The 20,063-nt window shown below is 41.4% G+C and overlaps 1 protein-coding gene across 2 annotated transcripts in view; it reads left to right on the top strand.

The window, feature by feature from the left end:
- The window catches only part of MSRB2 (methionine sulfoxide reductase B2), a 43,900-nt gene that overhangs the window by 10,918 nt on the left and 12,919 nt on the right, over positions 1 to 20,063 (top strand). The window contains exons 3-5 of one of the 2 annotated variants that reach the window (XM_004280950.4): positions 4,027 to 4,103; positions 9,958 to 10,105; positions 10,990 to 11,748. In XM_004280950.4, coding sequence (XP_004280998.1) covers positions 4,027 to 4,103; positions 9,958 to 10,105; positions 10,990 to 11,094 — 330 coding nt within the window. In that variant the 3' untranslated portion in view covers positions 11,095 to 11,748. Of the gene's footprint in view, positions 1 to 4,026; positions 4,104 to 5,993; positions 10,106 to 10,989; positions 11,749 to 20,063 lie in introns of those variants that run through there. The other variant, XM_049705371.1, reaches the window with a different exon arrangement.

Below are 20,063 nucleotides of genomic sequence, written 5' to 3'. Positions count from 1 at the left end.
TATTTTTGAAAACTTCCTGTGGGTGGGATTTTAAGAAAGGCTTCACTGGGAAAGAGACTACATTAGCCATAGTGCAGATAGCACAGGGGAGCCACACGTGATTCCCTGTGCAGTTGTGTGCATTCCCATAGCATTGTAAGCCGGCCCTATTCTGAGGGACAGAGCCACGCAGGGTGTGGAGCTGGAGACGGCAGCCTGGAGATGAGCTGCCAGATGTTTAGGAGAATAAATATGTGGGATTTTCAAACAAATGGTATAATATACTCTGTGCATTTGGCCGTTTGACAAAATGAGCATCATCTATTATTTTAAGTAATGTTATAAATCCCTTTCAGTTGATCCATTTCCACAGTTAACTTTTTAGAACGCTGCAGAACTATAAGCCTTAGTTAGCTCCATGAGGGTAAGGAAAGAGAAGTAAAACACCTCAGCTTTCTATTTGGTGACTCAAAATTAAAATTCAGTTGCACATGCTTTTTATTGGACAGCAGTAATTTGCTAGCACTCTGCTAGGTACGACGAAGGGGTTTACAGCCTGGTCAAGCGATAACTAAAAGTCAAATATCAATAGAAGGTAGGTTTTATGCAGGTCATTCTTTGCCTTCCACATCCGCTATCCACATGCCTCACTCTGCTCTGAGTTCTGGGAAGACTAACCGGCTCCCTTGCCCTCTGACTCCTGATTGGGTTGGCCCCTGGGAGATGCCAGCAAGATCAGAGGGCACAGTGGAGAAACAGGCATCCAGGGTCCCCCTAGGACTGTGTTCCTCCCATGCAGGTTGCAGCTTCTGCAGGCAGCCCTCCCCTCCAGCTGCAGCCTCACGGGTCCTGCCCGCTCTGTGTCCCACAGGCCAGTAGCGTGTTCTCAGTCACTGGCCCAGGGGTGCTTCACCTTCCCTGTTGGTCTCCATCGGCCCTGTCCCCACCTTTGTAAATAGTGCTGTGTGATATTATCTGCAAATCATTCCTTTTGAGTGTGTCATCTGTTTCCAACAGGTATGTATTCATAGTATGGAAAAGATAAAAGAAGAGAGAACTCGCATTGGTGCAGACAGACTGTGTTAGCATGGGCTGCTGTAGCAGGATGCCACAGACTGGGCTGCTTAAACAACAAACATTCATTTCTCAGGGTTCTGGAGGCTGAGAAATCCCAGATCAAGGTGCCAGCCAATTCAGTTCCTGATAAGGACTCTCTTCCTAGTTTGCAGATGGCCACCTTCTTGCCGTGTCCTCACGTGGTGGAGAAAGAGGTCATCTCTCTCATGTCTCTTCTTATAAGGGCACTAATCCCATTCTTGAGGGCTCCACCCTCATGTCCTCATCACCTCCCAAAGGCCCCACCCCCTAACACCATCACATTGCGGGTCAGGGCTTAAACTTGAACTTGGTGGGGGCAGTACACAATACTCAGTCCTTAGGACAGACTTTGAAAACCCAGGGGAAGGTGTATCTTGAAAGTCATTACGTCTCTGACTCTGACAGTCACGCATTTCAGTTCTCTCTTCTAAATAATTCTTGAATCTATTCTAGTCTTTTTATTTCCACTGCTCCTGCCACAGTTAAATCTAGGCTTGAACTGGTGGCCGTTTGACTGTCCTTTGCCTCCAGTGTCTTCCTGCCCCAATTCCAATCCATTCTTCATGTGCATGTCAAGTACTCCTTCTGTTGATAAAAAACAGCTCTGATCGTGTGCACACCCACTTTAAAAGTTTCCAACGGCTTTCCATTTTCAGTGGGATGGCACAAAAACTCTTTAGCGTGGTCTGACAAAGCCACTATGATCTGGCCCTCCCCACCTTTGCAGCAACCTCTTCTCCCTTCTCCACCTTGCCCTGTTCTGTCACGTGGGCCCAGCCCAGGCTGCTTGTCTGTCTGAAATACTCTTCCATTTCTTCATCTGATTAACTCTTACTCATCCTTCAGAACTCAGTTTAGTGTCTTGGCATTTCCTGTAATAAACACCAATCAGCCATGCAATGAAAAATAATGATGATAGAAGATTAAAGAAAAAGAAAACCCTGATCTCAGACATCTCAGACGTTACCTGGTGCAGAAAGCCTTGGTGAAAACTCCCCTAGTAGTAAAGGGCCTAGTGCTATCCTCAGTCCCTACTAACCTCTCCATCAGAGCTCCTGTCATGTGGTGTGACAGCTGCCAGCTCACGTGTCTCTTCCCAATTTGGTAGCAGATTCCAAGTGCAGGAACTGTGGGTTGGTTTGGTTTCATTTTGTTTTTCCATCTCTGCAGCCTTAGTACCCAGTCCAGCACTGGATACATACTAGGTTTTCAAGTAAATACTGGAATGAACAAGCGAGAAGCCCTAAATAAGTGATAGGCCTTGTATAAAACTGGGGAGGAAGGGTGAGAGGGCAGACAGAGGAAATCAGGTAAGGAGGCGGAGGAGAGATGTCATTTCATAAAATACATCAGCTAAGGATTCTTTTATGTTTGATTTTTTTTCTTTAACTTACTGTGCTATCAGTTCCCCGTCACTTCCTCTGCCCAACTGTCCCTGCAATGACAGAATTATATTTTGAATATTATCAGGCTGTCCCGATCGCATGAGTAGGCTTCTCTAGATCACCTTCAGGTCTGGGTAGCCCTTTGGCATGTGTGCCTCATCAGCCCAGGTGGGGGGGATGCGAAACTTCCTTTTCATTCCAGATGCCCATTCATGCCAGCGTTGGGTACAGGCCTTCGAGGGGACGGGCCAGAAAAAGACCAGCTCACCACCGTTCGGATGTCTGCAGCCAAGTTCAGGGTTTTTAAAGAGGGAAAACATCCAAGTGTGCTGAGATGGTGGGCTCAGTAGGTTAATTTGAAATTGTCCATTATGCAGCTCCCTGAAAATGTGCTGTTAATCCTACCACGAGGAGTGTGAATGTTTGACCTGTGGACTTGTCGAGGTAGGACGTCTCGAGAGGACCAAGGGGGCTGCTCGTTTCCTGAGTCAGCGCTGGGACTCAGTGACCCACCCTGTGCCTCAGCTTCTCTCCATAAAATGGGACAGTGCCTGCCACTAGCCACTGCTTGTAGATTTTCACACTAGGCTTGTTCAAGAGTTTCTTTTTTTTTTTCTTTTGCGGTACGTGGGCCTCTCACTGTTGTGGCCTCTCCCATTACGGAGCACAGGCTCCGGACGCGCGGGCTCAGCGGCCATGGCTCACGGGCCCAGCCGCTCTGCGGCATGTGGGAATCTTCCCGGACCAGGGCACGAACCCCTGTCCCCTGCATCGGCAGGCGGACTCTCAACCACTGCGCCCCCAGGGAAGCCCAAGAGTTTCTTTTTTTTAACATTCCTTTGACAGGAGATGACGAAAGGAACTGGGCAAAAATAGTCTTTTTTTTTTTTTTCAAACAATGAGATCAGTTTACAAAATAACATTAAAAAAAATTAGTCTTGGCTCATTCATTGCCTCAAGTCTCCTTGTGTTCCTCTCGGAACCTGCAAACTCCTAAGCCACAATTAACGTGGTAATTTCATCTAAGTAGTAACTTAGGCCCTGGGAGAATCTAGCTCATTATTTAGCATTTATTAAGTATGCAGTGTCCTAAACACCACGTGAAGCATATTAAAGGCACAAGCTAATCTCACTGAGCTTTGCTTTTTATATACCTATATCCTGTCTTTAATTGGAGATTTCAAAGTGTTTTAGACAGTGGACTAGATTCCTGTTGTATTAATAACTCTTTTGAAATGGTGACCAAGCTCTTACACAATCCAGAGGTGCGGTTCTCTTGCTTTTTCACAGGCTTTGATGTTCTTGGGTGAAACATGCTATATAAATACAAAGCATTATTAATGTCATAATTTGAATATTTGGCACAATAAAGCCCGGTCGTAAACAAGCCTGTAGGCTTCTTCACTGGGCGTGTTGTAATTTTCTCTCCAGTGATATTTGCACTTTGTCAGATTAGTACAAAAATTCCTTTATTGGGAGACTTAATCTTGGATTTGGATCTGCTGTATTGTGTCCTGCTGGCGTTATGAGAAACCTGAAGGTGATGTATCTCATTTACTTTCAGCCTTTCAGTGGGATCTACCTGAACAACAAGGAATCAGGAATGTATCACTGTGTGTGCTGTGACAGCCCGCTTTTCAGGTGAGATAAAGATCAAAAGGTACCGAAGGAGAGTAAGCCTCTAAATTCATACAGCTCTGCCTTCTGGGGCCATGATGTTTTTAATTGCCCTTCTCATTTGGCCTGGTTGCTATGAGGAGGGCTGTTCATTTAAGATTCTTGCCTATCTTGATTATTTCTAGTGTTTAGAGCATTAACTTCTTAGCCTATATTCTTTCTTTCTGTATCCCCAAGAAACAGCTAAAAACAAAACAAACTTGGTGGGCACCTTACGATAAAGCTATTAGAGTTTTTTTCCTGGGAAAGTATTTAAATAAATCTAAACCATAATGGTATTTGCTTGGCCATGTGATTAAAACTGTATCTCTCCCAGGGAGAAATGGGTTTATAATTTAATTTAGGAAATGTAGAATTTTATGAGGAGAGATTCCCCACAGTGCTTGACGGTAGTGAATACCATGCTCTCTTCTATGTAGCTAAAAGTAAATTTAATTGTCCCTTGATTTCAAAGCCTCTTTTAAGTCGATCAGGATCTGAAATCTCTCAACAAAGGCTTTTTTGTTTAGACATGCAGGAAACAGTCTAAAAAAAGTAGATTCGATGAAGAAGAAAGGAAAACATCTTTGAAGTCCTGTTTTTCAGAACTTCAAAGATGTTTTCCTTTCTTTTGCATCAACCCTAAATTGGTTTAGACTAAAATATAAATCAAGCCAGCTCTGTGAATCTTCCATTAGGCAGTGCTTCATTATGTGCTTTGGGCTTTGAGCAGACCTGGGCTCTCCTAGGCTGCTAATGTGGGCTGAATTTGGAAAGCCAGACCCCGCCTGCAAGGATGAGGAACAATTAGGATTGATTTTCCTTCACGCTTACGGAAGGGCAGACCTTTGTCCGGATTCATTCACTCTGTCGGTGGCTGGTGAGGAGATAGCAGAGATGGCAGTCAGGGGAATTCCCTGGCAGTCCAGTGGTTAGGACTCCTTGCTCTCACTGCCAAGGGCCCGGGTTCAATCCCTGGTCGGGGAGCTAAGATCCCACAAGCCTTGCGGCACGGCAAAAAGATAAATAAATAAATAATAAAATAAATCTTTAAAAAAAAAGAAAGATGGCAGTCAGGCTGAGATGGCCTGGGGGAAGCTAGGAACAGTAAAATGGATGCATATTTCTGAACCATTAGTTCTTCTTTGACCTTTGGTTCTATTAAAAGGGAGAAGTGGGTCCTTGAGATGGCCACTCTGCTTTTAGCCAAAGAACCGTGTTGTAAAAGTATAAAGCACGGCCTTGTGACTATGTAGTAAACAGCCAGATGTTCTGTTTCCATCTTTTGACTGTGAAGGCAAAAGATGTGAGGTCATCTTTCAAGAGCATGTTCCTTCCTACATCTGAGTCTTTGTTTTCAACTTCATTGGCATTCCAGTTTCTGTACCTGTAAAGATGACACTCTCTTCCTACCCAATGCCCAGCCAGGTTCTGTCAGTAAATCACAGAATGTTGGGGGCAGGTAGGGACCGGAGAGACCAGAGCAAAAAACTCTGTCTAGTAGAACTTTCTGTGATGATGGAAATGTTCTGTATCTGTTCCGTCCACTTCGGTGGCCACCAATCACACATGGCCGTTGAGCACTTGAAATGTGGCTGATGCGGCTGAAAAACTGAATTTTTATTTCATTTTAAATAATTTTAAATAATTTAATCTTGAAAGGCCACATGTGACCAGTAGCCACTGTATTAGCACAGTGTTCGTCCAAATTAAGGAAGCTGAGTGACCATCCCCAAAGCAGCCAAGACTAATGAGAGTACCAGCCAGTTCCCCAAAAGCCCTTTCATCAGGTGGCCAGTTTAATGACCTACCAACCTGTTTGTTTCTTTCCAATCATTTAGTTTTAGTTGCAGTTTCCATTTTCATTCCTTTTTTTTTTTTTTTTTTTTTGCGGTACGCGGGCCTCTCACTGTTGCGGCCTCTCCCGTTGCGGAGCACAGGCTCCAGACGCGCAGGCTCAGCAGCCATGGCTCACGGGCCCAGCCGCTCCACGGCATGTGGGATCTTCCCAGACCGGGGCACGAACCAGCGTCCCCTGCATCGGCAGGCGGACTCTCAACCACTGCGCCACCAGGGAAGCCCTCCATTTTCATTTCTTAAGGACTTTTGAGTTTGTTCCATTTTTTTCCTCCCACTGCTGCTGCTGCTGCAGCTGAGACTGAGAAAAATAAGAATATATTCATAAGAATCTTTTATGTTCCAGAACGTACTCTTCTTAAAGATGCATTTATTTATAGGAGAGACAGTGTAGTACAGTGGTTAAGTCTGTAGATGTACATCCTGGCTTCACTGCTGTGTGACCTCAGGCAAGTTTCTTAACCTCTCTGTGCCTCAGTTCCCCCACCTGTAACATGAGCATGCTAGTAGTACTGAATTCATAAAGTTGTTGGGAGGATTAACTGAGTTATGAGTTAATACATGTGAAAGCACCAGAGCAATGCCTCACACATGCCAAGCACTGGATACATGTTAGCAATGAGACATTCTTAGAGACAGATCCTTCTTAGGGCCATATACATGAATGTGTCTTTGATAATGAGGAACTCTTGAGAATTTTTTCTAATTAATGAGAATCTATAAATGAAGACTATATTCCTGACAGTGCTTCCCATTCAGGAGGGTGGATAGCTGTAGGGATTCTTGTTTGACCTCTCATTTTCCCTCTCTCTCTGTCCCCAGTCTCCAGCCTCAGTAATAGACAGCAGGAGTAGAAAAGAAACATTCCTTCAAATGCTTGTACAGAGTCAAAACCAGGTGAAAAGTCAACCAAAACTAAACAGTGAAGGAATCAAGTGGATGAGGGATCACTGTCTCCTGGCTGCTGGGCTCCTTGCTGCCTGCACACTTCCCTTCAGGCCAAACCAGTATGGTGCACATTCTGGGGGAGACAACTCAGAGACATTTAGTCCAAGGTTTCCAAGTCAAGAGTGCTCTAGGGATTTTATCACTCCCCTGGGGACTCCAGGCTGTTGCTTCCTTAACCTTGGAATTTTGTGACTTTGCCCCTCCCCTGCTTCCTCTATTCCCCTCCCTTCTCCTCCCCCTGCGCCCCACCACACTGATTCTGAAAGTGTTTATTAAAATCTACTGTGAGATCACATGTTTCATGGTCATAAATCTTAGAATAGAAGGAAACTGACAGCCTGATGTTAGTTCCCTTTTTACAGAATATCCTGACATCCTAGGTGTTAATAGGAACTTAGTAACATTGTTAACCTTTTGTGATCTCCCATTCCTTCAAAGGAATGGAAATTCTCCTACCATGAGGGTTGTCAGTTATCACCAAGTGCCTCTGCTGCTGTTTGGGGGGCTGTGGAATTTCCAGGAACTAAGATAAAAACAAAGCAAATAAACATATAACAAAACTAAACAAAAGAAGCACCTCTAAGAGTACATGACTAAAGATGGTCCAGAATGGTTTTAGCTTCTCAAGGGAGGGCCTTACAATCTGCTAATCATTTAAATATGTATGTTGGAATTTCTAATTCACCTTAATATTTAAGTTTTCACTCTTAAATGATACATGATGGGCCTCTCATATTACCTGGTAAAATCTCCCGATTCTGTTAATTGCATCAATAAAACTTTTATTGTTTCCCATCAAATGTTTTAAATGACTTTTTATTAGTCTTAGATTCATTCATTAAAAAAATTATTATATTCCTAATTCTCCATCAAAATTCCTTTAATGATCACTAGTTTATATATAATGTTCAGTGTGGAAAAGCTATGATTAAAAGATACTTAAGGTGTTTTTCCCTGGACCAAAGTAGCTCGGATGAATATTTTTGAACCCTTGGAAAACAAAAAGGGTTGCAGAGAACCCAATCTGAATGTGCAGACACTTCTCATTGGACCCACAGCTGCTCAAATTTCATGGATACCTGTTACTACTACTAATAATGATATTTAAAAAATAATAGCTACTGACTTAAGTACCACGTGTCTGACACTATGCTAAAAACAGTAAAGTAGAAAGCATCTCAGTTAATCCTCTCAGTAACCCCATGAAATAACAATGCCATCATGATTCTGAAGATCAGGACACAGAGGCTTTACAAGATTAAATAACTTGCCAAGGTTGCATAGACATAACAGACAGAGCCTGGCTTCACACCCGAGTCTCTCAGAAGTCAACCTCAGAGCTATACCTGAGTTCCTGGGATCATTTCAGGGCTCTTCGAGGTGCTCGCTTTTGCAACTGCGTATCCGCGAGACCACATCCTCTTCCTACACTTCAGTCGAAACAGCACTGCAGCAGACTGAATGCACGAGCATATATAGTCAATTGTCATTTTTTTTAAGCTAGACATTAAAGAGATTTACAAAGTTATAAAACAGTGCAACTCTTCCCACTAAATGTTTGTTTCAGTTTCGAAAATAGAATTATTGTTGTAAAAATAGGTTATGTTAGCATGTAATGAATTTATTATTTTTAAAAATAATTTAATGCATATATATTTTTTAAATTCTCACTTGTAATTTCTAATTTGTTAAGTATCGATAGACAAAACTAATGTAAACAAAAGTTCTCAGAGATCCTCAGTAATTCTGTAGTACAGAGGGGTCCCAAGACCAGAACGTTTGAGTCTCTGTCTTGCACTAGACTCTTTCTGCTGGGGTTTGTGCTCTAAACTGAGCTTCCTTCTGTGCTCCTAGTCTAGGGATTTGATTATTTGCCACTTTTCCCCCCTCTTTACTCAGTTTTTGGTGTTTTGGGGGTTTTTTTTGAAGAATTTACAATTCATTTCTTGTCTCTCCTCCTCAGATAGAGAGAGCCATTTCCCTGCCCTTTAAAATGTTTTCCTAGTGTGATTTAAGGAGTCGTCTTTCAAAGCACTTAGAGTGAGTCTCTGATGAGTAGATTTGCCTGTTGCCCTCCTCCTCTTGCCGGCTTCTCTGCCACCACCATCACCCACCCCCAGCATCATTCGTCCCTGTGGCGCTTCCCCAGGAAGGTCACTGCCCTGCGGTGATGACTCTGGGTGCCCAGGCTTATCTATCACCACTTGCCCCACAGCACAGCTCCTTAAACCCTCAGAGCATCTCTATAATGTAGATATGATTATCCGCATGTTACAGATGAGAAAACTAGGCTTGGAGAGAATAAGCAGCCTGTCCAATCTCACACAGCTAAGAAGCGACAGAGGCAGCTCCTGAACCCCTGAAGGCAGTCAGGCTTTGAATTTCGATAACCCGAAGTTCCGGTGGCTAAAGACGGCTGTTTCATCAGTTCTCACGCTTCTCTGATACACTAAACTCACAATGCCCTCCTTCGACCACTATTATTTCATTTCGATTTCCCCCTTTCCTACGTTTAGAACACAGGGATTTGATCTGTTTCCTAACGTGCAGCAGTTCACAAAGCTCCTCATGTTTTTAGTCCTTGAGAGGGATGCCTTCGACATCAAAGGAATCTTTGACCTGATGAGACGGCGTCTTTTTTTTTTTTTTTTGTGGTACGCGGGCCTCTCACTGCTGTGGCCTCTCCCGTTGCAGAGCACAGGCTCTGGACGCGCAGGCTCAGCGGCATGGCTCACGGGCCTAGCCGCTCCGTGGCATGTGGGATCCTCCCGGACCGGGGCACGAACCCGTGTCCCCTGCATTGGCAGGCGGACTCTCAACCACTGCGCCACCAGGGAAGCCCGAGATGGCGTCTTTAATAGTGGAGATGCAGTGGGCAGATTCCTGTGGAACCAGTGGTTCACAGAACTGGCCTTGGGGTCTGGCAGAGGAGGAGGGAATCGAATCGTGCTTGGAAGAAAAATGATTTGGGGCATAAAATGCTCTTTGTATGGTAATAGCCTTCACAGCTGTAATGTCATGATGTCTAACACAGCTCTGAGAAAAAGTACTGCTCGGGCACTGGATGGCCTTCGTTTTCTGAGGCTCAGGGGACGTCTGGCTCTGATGAGAGTAACACAGGGATCCTGCGACGTGTGGACACCTCGTTGGGACCAGCTCGCACAGAGGTCATCTGCAAGCAGGTGGGTGTCTTTGTTTTCTCTGATTGGCTTTCCCCAATGCCGCCCCAAATGCCACAGAGAGCTCGCTTGTCCTTGCATATCTGGTGTTATAGCCAGGAGCACTTTTGTCATGGAAGCACCTTGGGTTTCTCCCGTGCTGCTGGTCCCTATCTCCCATCACTCTGGGCACTGCAGACCCAAGAAGGAGCCTTTCCTGGTTCAAGCCTTGCAGAGATGGGAGCAAAGCAAGGATCTGAAAGAGAGAGCTGGCCCTTTACATTCTGTTGCACAGAGACAATCAGCAGGAAGGCCAAGCATAGCTGGCGTCCCTATGCCCCCTCTCACTCTGCAGCGTGTCAGCAACTGGCGGAGCAGCGCTGCAGGTGACACCAGCGCGATATTTCTCCTGTGAGCTTGGTAGGAGACAGTGGCTTAAATCCAGACAGCATATTCACTTTGATATCCTTGGGTGCTCAAACGTTCTGGTTTTGTAAGCAGATAAATGTAGCTTAGTCTTGTCTTCAATAAAAAACAATAATAATACACTGGCTACAAGATTACCGAGTACTCACCCAGGAACTGTTAGTGCTTTAAATGTTTCGTATCAGTGAATCATCACAACATCTCTATTACGTAGGTATAATTATCATCCCCATTTTATAGATGAGTAAATCAAGGCCAAAGTTTAATCACTTGCTCACATTCTCACTGATAAAGGAGAGAGATATTCACCACTACTGTGCTCTGCATCCTTTCATTTCTTAATCAAATTCTGGTATAATCAACTTTTTCCCCACACCAGTGTCAAAAACTCGAGTGGGGCGGCCATGCGGGATTCATGTGTCTGGTTTTACATAAAGAGCCTTGTCCCAGTTGAGGAATGACAGAGGCTTCTCTCCTTGCAGTGCGAAGCTCACCTTGGCCATGTGTTTCCTGATGGACCTGGGCCTACTGGTCAGAGGTTCTGCATCAACAGTGTGGCACTCAAGTTCAAACCAAGCAAGCACTGACTACCTCCAAGAGTCCCCTTCCCTCGCCACTCCCTCATTTCCAAACTCAATTTTCATAATTTATGTGAGTAGCTAGTTTTATCACCTACTAAACCAGGCTAAGTTTGCTGCTATCACCAAGCAAGTCACACCTTCTCTAACTTACTCCCTGGAGTCAGCCAACCCTGGCTCTGGCTTTGATTGGAATTTCACAAAATGACAGAGGGGCAACCATTTCCATTAAATCGACTTCGGTGGGCTTTGCTTGGACCAGAGGGCATGACTCTTTGGGGACATTTGGAGGCTGATGGACAAACCAAAGAATTCCTACGAAACCACCCTGAACGTTCCATTGCAGTTAAGTTCTTCATGGACATATATAGGTGAGAGATCGAGTGAAAAGAGGAAAGAAAATATGGGGTTAGACTAATTCACAGTCCCAGCGTGGAAAGAAGCAACGAGGAGGAGGGTTGTGGATGAGCTGTGCTTTGGGGGATCCACGGGACGCACGATATTTTTTTCAAAACTTTAGACTGTCTTGAACTTTCCAGTTCCAGCTTCTCTACGGGCAACTTAAGTTTCGATGGGAGTTTGCTAGATTTCAGTGATGATGAATACAAGTGGCTACAAAGTTAAACTTTAATTTAGTTCAAATAAAATATTTACTAAAATCTGTTTGCTTTTTGTCTAAGTCTGTGAATTTGCTCTTTTATAAAAATGACTAAATCAAATGCCAAAAAATAATTAGGTCATGTGGTAGTAGGTGTTTGGTTACACCAATGCTGATAGCAACTCAAGTGTTTTTTTTACACGTTGAGAGTCTTGAATAATTTGTTACTGAAAGTGTTTAAATCATTTTCTTTGAGACTTTATGGACAGAAAGGAGACTTAAGTATTCTATTTTTATTACTGAGTTATGCATTATGAACTCTTCTTCTAGTGCTTACCCTGGAAATCACAACATCCATCCTTAACTTATTACAGTCATACTAAAATTATTAATTTTTTCTACTTTTCCAAGAATGTTAACCTTAGAACACTTTAACTTCATTAACATTCTCCCATATTTTGTGTTACTATTGTCATGTATTTAATTTAATTTTATACACATATAAACCCCACAAATCATTGTTAGTGTATATGTTGATATTCATTTATCTTTACCTACATATTTGCTGTTTCTTTTGCTCTTTATTTCTTCCTGAAATCCCATGTTTCCTTGCGGGATTTTTTTTCTTCTGCTTGAAGAACTCTTTTGCTTTTAGTGCATGATTTCTCATGGTGAATCTTCTCAGTTTCTATTGGTAAGAAAATGTATTTATTCGCCTTTCATTTTTTTTAAGCTTTATTGAGGTACAATTGATATATTTAAAAATTGCACATATTTAATGTATACCTTTGGGTCTCCTTTTATTTTTGAAGACTCCTTTTCCCTGGACGTAGAATTCTAATTTGGAGAAATTTTATTTGGACATTTTACAGTTTCATTCAATTGTCTTATGGCTTCTATAGTTTCTCCTGAGAAATCAGCTGTCAGTGCAATTGTTGCTCCTCTGAAGGTAATGTGTTCCCCTCCCCCACAACTGTTTTTATGATTTTCTCTTTTTATTTGATTTTCAGCAGTTTGTAATGTGCCCTGGTGTGGTTGTCTTTGTATTTATTGTGCTTGGGGTTCACAGAGCTCTTTGAATCTTAGGTTGATACTTTCATCAGTTTTGTTATTACCTCTTTCTTTTTCTCCCTAGACTCTCCCCTTTTGAATTACACAAATTTTAGACCATTAATTGCATCCCACGTATCTCTAAGGCTCTTTTCTGTATCTTCCCGTTCTTTTAAATATCTGTATTTCTATGTGGATATTTTCTGTCAACCTCTTCTCTAATTTACTAGCCTTATCCTTTTGCTTGTCTAGTCTGCTGTTAAACACATCTTATGCATTCTTAATTTTAAGTGTTGTACTTTTGTAGTCCTAAAATAACCATTTGATTCTTTTTTATGGATTCCAGTTCTCTGTTAAAGTTCTCCGTCTTCAACAGGCAAAAAGAAAATTCTATGAGGCCTTTCCTCCTGAAACAGTTTGAACTTTTAATCTCTGCTCACAAAACTGATGAAAAACAGTGCTCTGCATTTCAGAGGCTTTCCACTTAGGGTTTTAGCACCCTGACCTACACAGATCCCATATTCATCTAATGTGCTGAGATGAAAACTAGCCATTTACTTAGGGTCCCCAAGTCTCTGTTATAAATGCTCTGCTCATTTCTGTGTCCCCTAGTAGATGCCCTTTGTGGGTACAAAGCCTAAATTCTCAGGCTCTTGGCAGAGTTTAGAATTGGCAAATGATCCCAGGATAAAAGGAGCTCTGTGGGGTTCTTCCCTCTCTGGAGTTGTGGCAGACAGAATAATGGCTCCCCAGAGATGTCCATATCCTAATCCCCAGACCTGTGAATACATTACTTTCATGGTAAAAGGGTCTTTGCAGATGTGAATGAATTAAAGACCTTGATACAGGGAGATAGATTATCCTGGATTCTCTGGATGGGTCCATTCTAATCACATGAGTCTTTAGAAGAAAACCTTTCCTGGCTGGGGTCAGGGAGAGATGTGATGATGGAAGAAGGGTCGGAGAGATGCCACATTGCTGGCTTTGAAGATGGAAGTAGGTAGGACCATGAGCCCAAGAATGTGAATAGCTTCTAGGAGCTGGAAAAGGCAAGAAAATGGATTCTCCCCTAGAGCCTCAGAAAGGAACACAGCCCTGCCGACATCTTCTTTATCCCAGTGAGACTCTTTTCAGACTTCCATGTGACCGCAAGGTAATAAATGTGTTGTCTTAAGCCACCCAGTTTGTGGTTGGTTGTTCACAGCAGCAACAGAAAACTAGTACAGGAACCTTAGCCCCTTTATTTCTTGTTACCTCAGATCCTTTCTGTTGTCTACAGAGATAATAATTTGTAATTACTTAATAATTTATAAATTAATAAATGTAACACATATTTATAAATTAATAAATAATTTCTGTATTTTGCCTAGCTCTCGTTGTCCTGGATGGGAGTGCTGGTATGCTGCTAGCTATCCATTGCTCCTGGATAATAGCTCACGGTTTTAGTATCCGAAGGCTTTTAACTTTGCCCTCACAAATGTCCCTGTGAGGAAGACAAAGACAGTATGTTTTTTTTGCTATTTTGTATTTGGAGTGGAAGCTCAGGAAGGTTGAGTGAATTATTCCAAATCAGATAATGCTTAAAAAGCCAAGTCAAGCCTACAACACAGGTCTCTAGACAACACGGCCAGTCCTCCTTTCATTATTATAATGTCTGTGACCCACAATCAGAATCAAGAACTCCTACATTTTAAATTATTTACATACAGTTACTTTAAGTGAAAAATTTGCTGAATGTTAATAATTTCAAACAATCATGTAACCTCTACCACAATCAAGATACAGAACAATTCCCTTACCCTAAAATGAATTAATCCCTCCCCCACCCTGACCCCAGCCAACTACTGGTATTTCTGTCACTAGAGCATTGCCTTGTCTAGCCTTCTATATAAATGGAAATATATAGCATGCAGCCGTTTGTATTTGAAGCGTTTCACTTGGCCTAACAGTTTTAAGATTCATCCATGTTATATTGTGATTTGTTCCTTTTTGTTGCTGAGCAGTATACCATAGTCTATCCATGGGTAAACAATTTATCTATTCACCAACTAACAGACTTTTGGGTTGCTTCCACTTTTGGCTGTTACAAATAGTGCTGCTATGAACATTTACATACACACTGTTGTGTAGACTTACGTTTTGATTTCTCTGGGAGTGAAATATATATTTAACTTCATAAGGTACTGTGTATGTTTTCCAAAGTGGCTGTTCTATTTTGTATTCCCAACAGCAACAAACGAACATCCAGTTGCTCCACATCCTTGTCAACACTTCCTCTTTTTTCCCCTACAGATGGCCAGTTGCCCCAGCACCATTTGTTGAAGACTTTCTTGAACGTCCTTGACATTTTTACAAAAATTAATTTACCATATAAGTGTGGGTCTATTTCTGGACCCTCTGTTCCATTGATATGTCTATCCTTATGGCATTATGTTGATTAATAATTGCTTTATAGCAAGTCGTAAAATCAGATCAATATGGGTTTCCAGCTTTGTTCTTCTTCAAAATTGTTTTGGCTGTGCTGGTTCTTTTGCATTTCCATATAAATTTTTAAATTATCTTGAATTATATTAGATCAGTTAGGGGAGATTGACATCATAATAATGTTTGGTCCCCCAATCCATGAGCCTGGTATATCCCTCCATTTATTTAAGTCTTCTTTAATTTTTCTTTAAATATTTTTTAGCTTTAAGTGTGTGATTCTTATTTTGTTAAATTTATCCCAAAGTATTTTAATTTTCTTAATGCTATTATAAATTGAGTTGTTTAAATTGTTTCTTGGTGTTATATAGAAATACAATTAGCTTTTGTGTTTTGACCTTGTATACTGCAACCTTGCTAAATTGACTTTCTTAGCTTTTCTCTGAATTCCCTAGAGTTTTCTGCATTCACAATCATATTGTCAACAAACAAGACAGTTTTACTTCTTCCTTTCCAATCTGCCTTTTATTTCTTTTTCCGGCTTTATTCACTACCTGGGCCTTACAGTACAAAGTTAAATCAACATAGTGAGAGTGGGTATCTTTGCTTTGCCTTGTTTCTAATTTTAGATAGAAAACATGAAATCCTTCACCATTGAATATAATGTTAGCTGTAGATTTTTCATAGATGACATTAATCAGATGAGGAAGTCTCCTATTCCTAGTTGCTGAGAGATTTTATCATGAGTATTGATTTTTATCAGATTTTTTTCTGCATCTATTGAAATAATTATGTGGTTCTCCTATATTTTATTAATGTGGTGAATTACATTGGTTGATTTTCTAATGTTAAACCAACCTTGCGTTCTGAGATGAACCTTACTTGAACATGATGTATAGTAGTATCCTTTTTGAATCCTGTTGGGTTTTATTTTCTAATATTTTGTTGAGAATTTTTGCATCTCTGTTCATGAGTGATATTGCTCCGCATTTCCCTTGTGATGTCTTTGATTTTGTAATCAAGGTAATGTTAGCATCATAAAATGAGCTGGGAAATGCTCCCTCTTCTATTTTCTGAAAAAGTCATTTTCAGACTGGTATTATTTCTTCCTTAAATGTTTGATGGAATTTACCAGTGAAGCCATCTGGATCTGAAGTTTTCTATGTGGGGAGGTTCTTAATTGTGGATTCAAGTTCCTTAATTTATATAGGTCTGTCAAGTTTTCTTAAGCCAGTTTTGGTAAATTGTTTCTTTTAAGGAATGTGTTTATTTCATCTAGATTGTCACACTTGTAGGCATTAGATTGTTCATAATAGTCTCTTATTATCCTTTTAGTGTCTGAAGGGCATGTGGTGAGGCTCCTTCTTTCATTCCTAATACTGGGAATTTGTGTCTTCCGTTTTCTTGATCACTCTAGCTAGAAGTTTTTTAATTTTCTTGGATTTATTTCAAAGGGTAGGTTTTGGGTTTACTGATTTTCTCTGTTATTTTCTGTTTTCAGTTTTATTGATTTCTACTCTTTATTCTTCCTTTTGTTTGCTTTGGGTATAATTTATTCTTTTTGTAGTTTCTTAAAGTAGAAGCTTAGATCATTGAGTTTTACACCTTTTTTTCTTTTCCCACATAGGCATTTAAAATTCTAAATTTTCCTGTATACTCTGTTTTGCCTACATCTCACAAATTTTGATATGTGTATTTTCATTATCACATTTATACGATATACTATCAACATATTTTCTAGTATTGCCATGACACCGCCCACCCCGACCCTGCCACCGCCCCTGAGTGCACCGCAGGCTTCTCTTAGCCCCAGGCTAAAATCTGGGCAGATGAGACCAGCTGCTGTGGCTCCCTTGTGCCTTCTTCAAGCAGAGCTTGCATTCTTCACTGGAGGTCATTTGCTTCTTTTTACTCTCCAGTACTTTCAGGTAGTTGCTGTGTGTATTATGTTCAGTTTTCTGGTTGTTTTCTGCAGAAGCACAGTCATCCGTGCTTTGTATTTGAAGCATTTCACATTTCAGATGTATATATTGGTCTTATAGAACACAGAAATATGTAACAGGTGGTCTTTAACAGAGGAATTTATATTGTGATTTCCTTGATACCTAATAGCCTTTTTTAATTTTTTTCTCATAAATTCCTAGGGAATAGGTTCCAGCAGCTCAGACGCCTTTCTGCTGGTTCTCATAAAGTGGGCTTCTCTGGGTGGAGCAGGCTGGGCTTCAGTTGAATGCAGGTGCCTTTGTCTTTATCTTCCTTCTTTTTCTGGTCATTCTGCTTCACGTGTTTCGGAAAGCTATCTCAGGTCTGGGAGTGCTTAATGTGCTCAGAATGTACATTGATTCTCTTGGCAAAAATCTTGCCCTTGTTGGTTTTCAACGACACCAAAGGCATGCCGATGGGAGCAGTGGTGGGCCGTGTGTTTTTAACCGTGCCCTTCCATCGACATCTGCAGTATCACCTTTCTGGCAAATTGGCATGTATGTGGCCAAAGTAACAACCCCAGGCTTTCTAAAGGCCTAGAGAACATATAACAGGTTCCTCTTCTCTTTCTCTTGTGCCTATAATTTTGGTGAATTACTGGAAGAAGGAGGTTCCAGCCAAAGGCCTTTTAACTCCTCTTGTGGTATGTGATGAATCAAGATATTTTGTGCTGGATACTGGCTATGAATACAACTTACGGGCTGTATTCTGGCTCCTAAACTTTTGTGCGTTTTAAAATATATTCATTATATTACAGCCAGGTGAGATCATGTTGCAAAAATGTAAATCACCATTAACAGCTGGTTATTATCATATTATAAAAAATATAAACCATTATTAAGGACCACAGATTCCATTTGCTGGATGTTACGGTGTGGGTTAAAAAATGAATCCCTGGTGCCAGTTTCATTAGCCTGTCAGTTGGGTTCTAATATTTTATTTTTTAATCCCTGTATAACAGTTTGAGGAATTGTATTTATTCTAGAAAAGAAAGAATTCCAGGAAGAATAGTTGTATATTTATATGGTGGCCATTTTTCCTTGATATTAGATGTTGATTTCCATTTTTGTTTTTCTATTTCAGAGGGCCCACTCTGCTTGTCTCTGCTCCTTTTCTTTTTCTTTGCACCTCTCACAGCTAAAGAAATTGAAGTTGCTCTAATTGTCAGCGACTATGATTCAGGCTCCTGGGTTCTCATAGCATCTCAGATATAATCTCCCAGACTAAGAGGGTGGGAAAGACCCATTCAGAAAATAATGACTAATCAGACAGGATTCTTCACCCCATTCATTGCCTACCTTTGGAGCATTCTTTCTCAAGGTGATTTGCCTAATTTCAGGTGTGTTTGCCACATCTGTTACATTTCCACTCTGACCGTATTTTCTTTTAAGAAGGACCTTTCCTAAAAAACAGAAGCATCGATTGCTGCACTAGTCTACCCTGCTTTCTGGAGGCCTCTGCCACTCACTCCAACCAAGTACCGTGTGAGCGTTCTCACACTGAAGCACCGAGTAATGCATGCAGAGGAATAATAGCCATTTAATAGAAAATGGTTTTCATCTGCTCTCCAGGCATGTCCTTCTTTGGCCACAGGAGAGAACCTCAATCATTTTTTATTGAATTAACAACCTTATAGATTAACCTCATATCCAGGAACCTCATGCCTACCATCAAATCAGCACACATACACACAGTGTGAAAAATAAAGGAGATATAGTCAGAAAGAAGTTGAAACCGTGACTTGTTTGAATAACTACAGAGAGTTATGACTGATGAAGTGATCACTGGATTATGTATGGGTGGATTGGAGCACCTCTGCTTCTCTTTGTTCACAACAGCAAGCAAAAAACAAAACACCCCATAATTGTTTTGAATTATATCTTAAGATCTAGAAGGAATTTCAAATGACTATAGTAAAGAGATTGAATTATATACTTGTGTTAAAAAATAAAATATTAAATAACATATAGACTGCAGTGCTGCAGTGCAGTTCTGACACAAACCATCCAGAGTTGCACCCTCTCCACAGGTTTGGGGCACGATCCCCAGCAAGACTGCCCTCGTGTCAGATGCCAGGCACATTTTGAGGGTCCCTAGGCCACCTCTGACCAACTGGCTACAATCCAGGGGCGCTCTTACGACCCCCTCAGCTTCAGGAATTCACTAGAATGACTCACAGAACTCAGGAAAGTGCTATGCTTATTATTACAGTTTTACTCTAAACGATACAAATCAAGACCAGTCAGTGAAGAGACACATAGGGTGAGGTCCCAACACAGAGCTTTGGCGCCCTCTCCTTGTGGAGCCAGGATGCACCACCGTCCCGGCACAGCCACCAGGAGGCTCACCCAAGCCTCAGCATTCAGGGTTTTTATTGGGGTTTCACTACCTAGCATGATTGATTGCATTGCTCACGTGATTGAACTCAATCTCTATTCCCCCTTCCCTACCTGGAGGTCAGGAGGTTGGGCTGGCTGATACCTCGTGGCTCAAAGCTGAAATCCTCTAGTCACATGGTTGGTCTTTCCAGCAAGAGCAGCTCCCACCTGAGTCACCTCCTCAGTATAAACTCAGGTATAGTCCAGTCTATGAATAACAAAGACTCAGACATCCCTCGGGAATTTCCAATGGTTTAGAGGCTCCATCCCAGGAACCCAGGACAAAGAGCAGACAAGTTCTTTATCATATGACTTTTAGGAAGTAACACTACATACAAAAAATTATAGGGTGTTTTTAATACTATATTCATAGCCTTAAATGCTTTTTTTATTTATAAGAGAAAATAAAGGAAGTTAATGATTCATTTAAAGAAGTTAGAAAAAAAGAATAAGGTGATCTTCAGGAAAATAGAATAAAGAAATGGCAAATTAAAAGGAGACATTAATGAATTAGGAGAGAAATATAGTAAGAGTAAAACATCAAAGAA

This window comes from Orcinus orca, chromosome 2, assembly GCF_937001465.1.
Source record: "Orcinus orca chromosome 2, mOrcOrc1.1, whole genome shotgun sequence".
Lineage (NCBI taxonomy): Eukaryota > Metazoa > Chordata > Mammalia > Artiodactyla > Delphinidae > Orcinus > Orcinus orca.
Note: the sequence above shows the minus strand (reverse complement) of the source record. Positions and strands in the feature narration are given on the sequence as shown.